Source organism: Seriola lalandi, unplaced genomic scaffold (assembly GCF_002814215.2).
Source record: "Seriola lalandi dorsalis isolate HSWRI2012SDOR001 ecotype SW California unplaced genomic scaffold, Sedor1 jcf7180002054978, whole genome shotgun sequence".
NCBI lineage: Eukaryota > Metazoa > Chordata > Actinopteri > Carangiformes > Carangidae > Seriola > Seriola lalandi.
The window spans coordinates 419,224-428,313 of NW_019525528.1; the positions used below are offsets into that span (position 1 = coordinate 419,224).

A 9,090-nucleotide genomic window follows, 5' to 3' on the forward strand; every position below is an offset into this window, starting at 1 on the left:
CCCCTCGTCTGCTCACCTCCCGTTGGCCTGGTTCAGTCACAGTGAAACCTGTTCGTCTCACTCCACTGACCTCAGAAAAAAATCAAAGTGCAAACATGAGACTTTGCTGCTGTCAGAGGAAACAGTGACTTCACCTCCTGCCTCGTCTTTACACCTACAAAACCTAGAAACCTTCACTACACTATAAAAACATCAGAAACAGCTTCACCAGCAGTCGACGAGGAGCAGTCTGAATTCTGCTGGTTCTGTCTTTCATATTTAATCATTCACAGTCAGATAAGATGATTTATATTAGGTTTAGCTGCCGGTCTTGAATCTGTTGTGTTTCTATGAGCAGAAATATCAGGAATAATAAGAAATGACAACAGAGAGAATAAATAATACGTTGCCATCTTGGCAGTGCCTGACTCCGCCTACCTCCCAGAAGCGGGATGTGTGTGGAGCAGAGACTTCAGTGCATGCTACCTTAATAAGTAGGGTTGCCACCTTTTATGTGAAAAAATAAGGGAACGCCTGTTAGCATCGTTAGCACAGCTGGGCGTCTTGCTCAAAGGCTGACCCAAGGCTAACTCATTTGCTGGCTGATCAGCTAGTTAACCAGCTAAGCTAATAAGCCAGGTATAGTCAGCACAGATGCTGATATATGCTAATTATTGCTAATTGAGCCCAGTCTTAAAAACTATATTTCAGAGGAATAATTGTTGACAAATAATTAAGATTAATATGTTCTTAAAAAAAAGATAAAATGTCACAATAAAATCAGTTAATTTGTGTGTTTTTTTTTTAAACTTTCCATAAGGGATTTAAAAAACACACATATCAGACTAATGAGTCTTTGTCATCGTGTTGATAAAGTTAATTGAAATTCAAACAGGTTTGTTCACAGTGAACAAAGAGCAGGTGGTCAGCTGACACCCTAACCTCAGAAGGTGTTGAGTTGTCTGTCTTGTGTTTTCTTAGTTGCATTGGTAGCTACGATCTGTTCAGCCCTATCAGAAAGGTGGAGGGGCGGGATGTAACGGTGAACCCGTAGATGGAAGCCATGGGCTAACCGAGGCTAACGGAGACAATAACGACGCTCAGGTGAGCCGGAGGTGTAAAGCTGCAGAGAGTAATTAAGTCCAATACTTTGGTAGATACAGAGTTTAGCGACGAGTGACGGACTTTGTGAAGTATGGATTAGGTAACTGCTTTTGTGTGTATGTTTTGCTTTGACGTGATGATGTGTGTTAAGGAGGGAGATGCTAAGCGTAATTTGCGCAGTAGCATGCTAGCGGGATTTGCATTAATTTTCAATGTGCTAGCCGCTAACGTGACTGTGTAGCTAGTATTTGCTAATGTTAGCAGCTAGTTTACGCTCTCACAGACTCGGTATGAGAAGTAAATGAGCTCGTGGATGAATTAAAGGAGACTAAGAGAATCGTTAATGTCCACAGTGGACCAGGAAATACTGTTTGGACCCGCTGGATGATAGAAGTCTCCCATTCAGCTATCACTCCTGTAACCTGTACCCTCGTTGACTGGTCGCCATGACAACCATCGCCCTGCGCTTCACCTTTCGCTCGTGCTACAGAAAAACTGACGGATTTGTGAGTAAAAACTTACCTGTTCACGTGCTTTTATTTTACTGTGCTCGCAGCAGCAAGTGAACCGTCCATTTGTTTTGGTCATAACGCTGCCTAGCAGCAGTGTTTATATTGTAGGGGGAAGCACTTTTAAGTGTTTTGGGACACATTTAGTGTGTGTTTATTTCTTTTATGTGTTTAAAACAATTTTATAAATTCTTCGTTTGAATTTAACTGTCCGTTTGTCCTATTTGAATTTCTTTAAGGTGTTTTGAGTTAAAAAGGGAATTTCACGAAAAAGAATTATAAAATATACACACCAACATACACCAGACTTCAATGAAAAAAATTCAAATTCATAGTAGATGATTCAGATCTGCACCAACAGTTTACTTGGTTTGTCCCTGGACCAGGACCCGTCACCCCCACCAGGTTCAGAGGAAATGGTGTTCTGTGTAATCCTGCTGACAAACAAACAAACAGGTGAAAACATAATCTCCTTGGCAGAGGTCATAAATCCTGAATTATCAAGACAGCAGTTAAACATGGAGGATGCGTCTCTCAGAATAAAGACCTGACTCTCTCTGCAGGCGAGAGACTGATTATTCTGCCTGACTTGTTGCAGCTCTGTGAGGAGGAAATATGCAGCTGAGTTATTCTACTTTAATGAAAATCATGCGTCATTTAGATGCAAATCAAACCAGCCCGTCTGAAATCTGCTGCTATCTGAATAAAACACATTTAAATTCATAGAAATTGTTCTGCATCAGTTTTGTAAATTCTTACATTAGATATGAGACTGATAATGAAGGAGGTGTTTTCTGTCTTAATATGAATGAGAGCAGGTGTGTGTGTATGTATTTATTCATGAATGCACTCATGTTGTATGTATGCTCATATTTTTACATGTATGTTCGCACATGCTGCTGGTTACAACCAAATCTTAATGGTGAAGCATCAGCTGTCAGTCGGTCTGTCGTCAAGCTGACTCGGTTTTATTCATGTGACAAATAACAACCTGGTAATTTAAAAGATGATTGTTATGAAATCAATTCATTAGTATAAAAGTCTGTCAGTTAAATTATCCCAAAATGAGCCTGAAAAGATTTTCTACCTGTTTGTGAGGAGACTAATGGAGCTGAAGATCAGAGTCTTAAAAACACCCAGGTACTTAAACAGCTGTAAAAACTGCCTCAAATTAAATGGCTAATTAAACTAAATTCATCAAAATATTAACATCAACTAATGAAATTATCTTTTGATATTTAAAAACAGAAAATCAAGAGCCTCACATTAAAATGACGAGTATGAAACTGTCGCGTTGTGGTTTAATTTGCAGGTAATATAGTATATAAAATGCACATTTATTGATCCCTTACTTTATAAATTAAAGGAACTTGAACTTTACACGTCTGTTTCAGTCAGAGTCAAATATTGTTCTTGAGCTGATGAAATATGAATTTGAATCTTTTACTTTTTCTCTTTATATTTGAAGTTAGGGTTAGAAAGACAGAGTCCTTTTGTTCCTGGACAACGAAGGCTCCAACAGCTGGATCCTTCGTGGTCCAACATATCCCAGAATTCACTGCGTGTCGGTATTGAAAGAGTCTGAGTATCACACTGTTAAATGTCAGTATTGTGTTTCAGCTCAGTTCAATAGCTAACGGTACAACTGTTAAAACCAAGAGACTTAAGACAACAAGTTTTAGTGAGAAAAAGTTACGTGTTGTCAAGGTTGCTAGGCGACAGGAGCTGCGCTTTGTGATGCAACGGACCAAAGATTCTCTATACAGAAGATAACGCATTACAGGCAGCGCCAATGGTTCACATGCAGCACGTTTCATTTGCAGCACGTTCCCGTTGTTGTATTTATGAATTTGTAGCTTGTTTGTTATTGGAAGTGTTTAGGGCCGTTGCAGCGTGTTTGCCCTTATCAGCCACCGTACATCTCGGTGTACTGTCTACGATGGCTGTGAAGGGTTATTGTTGGTTCGTAGACCACGTCTCTCTGAAGGAGGAGACCCCTGAACTGGGACACAGCTGATCAGTCATTGGCTGCACCTCCCTCATGTCCTGCAGAGACCAGCACATGTTCATACGTGAGGAAGTCGATCAGTTAAACGAGCGGGTAACATACAACACACAGACCTTCCTCTGTGTTTTACCGACAGCTGCTGCTCCAGGTTACGACCTGCAGAGTCCTGATGATCTGCTGTTGAGGATTCATCGCTCCCTGGAGGAGCCTCAGTAACAGACCACAGCTCAGCAGCCATAAACAGACATTAAATCCTCTGATATTTAGCTCGGAGTAAATGGACAAAAGACCTGGAGCAGCTCCGAGGTCATTACCCTGATTTACTGTCCAGTCATTGGCTGTTTGTGCTGCGCCGCTGTGTCTGACTGAAGATAAAGAGCAGCAGGTTTGTTTTAATTCAGCTGATCAGGTTGAAACTGTGAGAGGATCCAAGTCAGACTGAAGGTAAAGGAAGTGGCAGAATATCTGAGGCACTACAACAATGATATGAACTAGAAATCAGGAAAATGTTTGTGAGGCTGCTGTTAAAAAATATTTGAAAAAGTTTAAATACCGAAAGGAGTGAAGTGGAGGGTGACAGAAATACAAATGTTGATAGTTAATAGTTTGAAGTGTCATTATTTTGTTTTAAGAGTAAAACACTGAGTGAAGATGGAAGTGTTTAAAGGAGTTGAAGATTAATTTGAACCTGAAAGGAGTTAAAATCAAACAAGTGTAAGTAGTAATAAATATGGAAGTGTCAGTTGAAGTGTAGGAGGAGTGGAGGAGGCTGAAAAATGAAAGCTGATGAAAATGTCAATGACGTTAAAGTGGTACTTAAAGTTTCATCTGTGAATCGTAAGCAGTTGATGTGTCAGTTCAAGAAAGAGATTAAAACTAAGATGTCAGTTGGCAAGTAAAAAGTAAAAGCAATGGAAGTGTCAGTTGATGTGTCGGTTATATCTTCAACAGGAGGCTGAAAAATGAAAGCTGGTGAATTGTCAAAGTATAAGTGGTAAATTTTAGTTGTAAGCAGTTGAAGTGTCACGTGGTAAACACTAACAAGTTAAAATGTCAGTTGAAGTGGGAGATATGGGAATAGTTGCACTGTAACGAATGAAAGCAGTTGAAGTGTGTCAGAGAATCTGGTTTACTGATCTGTAAAGCTTTGTGAGGTCATCAGCTCGTTAACATTCAGAGCTTGTTACAGCTCAAACTTTTTTATAATTAAGAGTGTCATTAGGATTCTGAAACTAAATCTAATGCTGGGGATGATGATATTTAATATTCTGTCTCCAGTGTTTCTCACCGTTCTTTGTTCTGTGGTTTTTCTCTTTAAACCAGGAGATCCAGTGGAGCGTGAGGCCCCCCAGACCTCCCAGGGGCCCCGAAGCCCCCAGGCCCCCCAGGGGCCCCCGATGATCAACAGCAGCCTGCTGGAGACCAGAATCCAACACCTGAGAGAGTGAGTGCGAGTTTGCAGAGCTGGTCCTCTGCAGTGGGTCTTAGGATGAGTCCAGGACTGTGGACAGATTTAAACCAGGACTCTTCATATCCCACAACAACAGCCTGGAAACACAGAGAGGTTTTATATCCACAGACGAGTGGCTTTGAAGCTCAGAGTGAGCTGCTCTGTCGTCACCATCTTGGCAGTACCTGAAGGAGTCATGAAGGAGGAAATTAGCTCTAGAGACCAAAACAGTTTTTGTACCAGGCTGTAAACATGTTTATTTCTGCTGTAAAGTTGGACATTTTAACATGGGAGTCTATGAGGACTGACTCACTGTTGGAGCCAGACTCTGGTGGTCGTTAGAGGAACTGCAGGTTGTTGGCTTCATGTTTCAGCCTCTGAGACTCAAACCCACTGTGGCTCATATGAAAGGAGTCACTTGTACGTTTAGCTATTGTGACATAGCTAACGTTAGCATTAGCAGCTGTTTACTCACCAGTCTAGAGGTACTTCATCCCCTCACTTACCAACATCTGTCACCAAGGCGGCCTCTCGCCTCCGTCACGTCTCCTCTACTGAAGACGGTTAGCATGCTAACCAGTAGCGACGCCAGCGCCCACTTGTCCAGAGTTCATTCGTGTATCTCACAGTCATGTCCAATCACACCCGCAGGACGTCTGTCCGTCTGTCTCAGTGAACAGAGGAACGTATGTGTTAATCTCAGGATCCGACCTCCTTGTGAAGTCGCAGCAGTTTTGTGGTTAAACAGAAAACGCCGTCTTTGTTCGTCATGTCGGAGCTACAGGCGACGACTGAGCGACGGTTCCTGGTGTAGAAACTGTAAATTCAGATGGATAGACACAATCACTGACAGACAACAACAACGTGAACAGATTATATTTGTGTCTGTTAACAACACCTGAGGAATTAACACGACGCATCAAACTCACTCTGCTGCTGTCAGAGGTCTGATTTATTCTTAGTAACTGAACCGTGTTTCCCTCCAGATGTTCCTGCTCAGTCTTTGACGTCGTTGAGTTTATTGTGAATCTGCTGTTTACACCTGCGGAGACACCTGCATGTTGCTCTGAGGACACGTCTCCACACGTTTTAATGAAATATATATTATCATCAGATAGAAGCTGCATTGTTGTCATGATATTTATAGTGTTCCTGTTTACTGATATTTACAGAGTTTTGATTTGTTTTTTATACTAGTAATGTATTATTAGTCTTTAAGATATTCATATCTCTAATTATTGTTGTTGCTGTTTCTGAGATATACTATATATATATGTATATTTTCCCACATTAGAAGAACTAATGAAGTCTGCTCTGTTTCACCTGTTCTCATGATTCTCCTCCTCGCAAACTTTCTTTTTAAAATCATCTGTGATTTTGAGACATTACTGCAAAAAACCCAAAAAACATACATGATGGGATGTAACGTTAATTTAGGGAAACTTTTCAAGAAGCTGGGTGTGCTTGGGTATAAAACGTAATATTCATCTCCTGTTTGAAGAGACGCAAAATCAGGTCGCCGCCAACTTCTGCAGGTAGAAAAATCCAGCGCCTTCGTATTCTTCTTCTTTGGTTATTTCGGATGGCTCTGCCTGATGCACGGATTATGATTCTGCCGCAATTGCAGTTACAAACGACAAATCCACCGACTAACGAGAAAACAAGCACTAGAATTTTGTCGGGAGACGGCACGATGTTTGACAGAGGCGGTCACATCCCAATTCTCTGCAGGAAAAACCGTGGTATATGTATTTGTGTGTGTGTGTGTGTGTGTGTGTGTGTGTGTGTATATATATATATATATATATATATATATATATATATGTTCTGTACAAAGTAATCAAAGTTACATTATGAACTATCAGTTAAAAATAGAGGAATATTGATATATGAAGGTGTTTTGATTTCTCTGTGGCAGGAATTTAAACTTCTGGATTCTGTGAAAAATCAAATGAAGTTTGAATCTTTAGAAGAGACGTGAAAAATAAACAAATAAATGAACCCACATGAAATCAAAGCCTGTCAAATTTAACGAGTTATCAGATCTTAAAAAAAGTATAAATCATGTAAAATATCAAACAAATGACGACTTTCCCTCATAACTCCACCTATAACAATGATGAATAATAAATGTTGATGCAGGAGAGATGGAAAACAAACAGACGAACATCTGGATGAAATCATCACAAACAAACAGCTGCTCAGAAAAGTCAGACACGTCGTCATGATGATCGTTAACAGGTTAATTGAAAGATGCAGCAGAAGAAAAGACAGAGGTTCATTTCTCTCTGATTAACATAACGACCCAGCGACCTCGTTATCAGATGAGTCATGAGATCACTGTGGTTCATGAGAACAGACTCCACACAGTCTGTAACGTTCCTACAGGAACCTGTTCTGACGCTCTTCCTCTTCCTCAGTTTGTTCTGCAGGAGGAGATTTCATCAGAGTGGAAACGTTTGTGAGGAGAAATGAAAAACATGGAGAAATCAATAAATCATCAGTTCTGACAATGATGACGGTCTGAAGTCGTGTTTACTCAAACAGAATCAAACGTTTTGAAACCCGATAAAATGTGTGAACCTGAACACAACACTCGCAGGTGAACTGATGCTCACAGATAAAGGTTAGCTAATCGATGATGATGAAACCAGTGGAACCAGATGTTGGTTTTACTTTCATGGATTTTCTAGATCAGATGGAAACATGAAGTCAGAGACGACAGGAGAGAAAACAGCTGACTGCTGACAGCAGCTGAAACACAGAGGCAAACACCTGTGACGGAGCGAGAGACACAGGAAGGAAGTCAGACGTCCTCAGCTCCACCTTGTCAGTCATAAAACCTCCCGGAGGAGGAGGAGGAGGAGCAGAAAGACGATGGGGAGGAGACATGGAGTAAAACGGCAGAAACATCCTCAGGGATCCAGCAGGTCAAAGGTCAAAGTGGCTGAAGATCTGTCATGTTCATCAGAGGGAGGAGCCTCTTGTGTAAACACAACCACACAGGCGTCCTGCTTCCTGCTGCCAGTCATGTGACCTGCTGCTTCGGTACAGGTCACATGACTAAACCAGACTACTGGAGTTCTCTCTCTCCGTTTCTCTCTCTGTCTGTCTGTGTCTCTCTTTCTCTGTCTCTCTGTCTGTCTGTGTCTCTCTTTCTCTGTCTCTCTGTCTGTCTGTGTCTCTCTTTCTCTCTCTCTCTGTCTGTCTGTGTCTCTCTGTCTGTCTGTGTCTCTCTGTCTGTCTGTCTGTCTCTCTCTGTCTGTCTCTCTCTCTGTCTGTCTGTGGGACAGATGTTGAACAACATTACAGGAACAAGACTCTTCCATGTCTTACATCTGAGTTCTAGTTTCTACTTCTCAGTGAAATAATCAGTGTTGGTTCAAAGTGAGACTGGTGATGAAGCAGATTCATGTTCATGTGTGAGAGCTGGAGCTGTGAGACGATCAGAGCAGTGAAAGGTTTTAATTGTCTGAATGTCACTTGAGGAAGATCAGGGACTTTTAAACCACTCACCTGCGTCTGTCCTCCCTGCAGGTCTGCCTGTCGCCGCCTCGGCTCAGACGTCTTCCAGCAGCTGTATGAGAACCTGAAGGAGGCCAGGCGGCGGCGGGAGGTTGAGGATGAGGACGGCGTCACCGAGGACGCTCCAGAGGATGAACCTGATGTGGGCTTCCAGGTGGACCAGCTGCTGTTCCTCGAGGGAGAGCTGCAGAGAGTGAGACGGCTGCAGGAGGACACACCCCCAGTCTGAAAAACTTTATTTAAACAACTCATCATCACAAAGAACATTTCTCACTTTACAGGTAAACTGATCAGAGCTTTCTGTATGTGCTAGAAGAATTACATTAAACATTTATGTAACCCCAGTCCCATGTAGCTAGGAAATATTAACTGACAAATAATTGGGGTGTTGTAGTACAGTGGGACGGGGCCTGAGTTCGTCTGGAGATGGCGCTACCTGTGATAAACGTGATATAAAATAACTTGGCGGTGCCTCCAATAACATTTAAGAAGTAACACAAAATGTTGGTACTTAC

The 9,090-nt window shown here is 41.7% G+C and overlaps 1 protein-coding gene across 1 annotated transcript in view; it reads left to right on the top strand.

Annotated features, from left to right (window-relative positions):
* The window catches only part of LOC111646939 (serine/threonine-protein kinase Nek11-like), a 28,585-nt gene extending 19,510 nt beyond the window's left edge, over window positions 1–9,075 (top strand). The window contains exons 14-15 of the mRNA XM_023396534.2: window positions 4,924–5,044; window positions 8,588–9,075. Coding sequence (XP_023252302.2) covers window positions 4,924–5,044; window positions 8,588–8,804 — 338 coding nt within the window. The 3' untranslated portion in view covers window positions 8,805–9,075. The remainder of the gene's footprint in view (window positions 1–4,923; window positions 5,045–8,587) is intronic.
* Window positions 9,076–9,090: the final 15 nt, after the last annotated feature.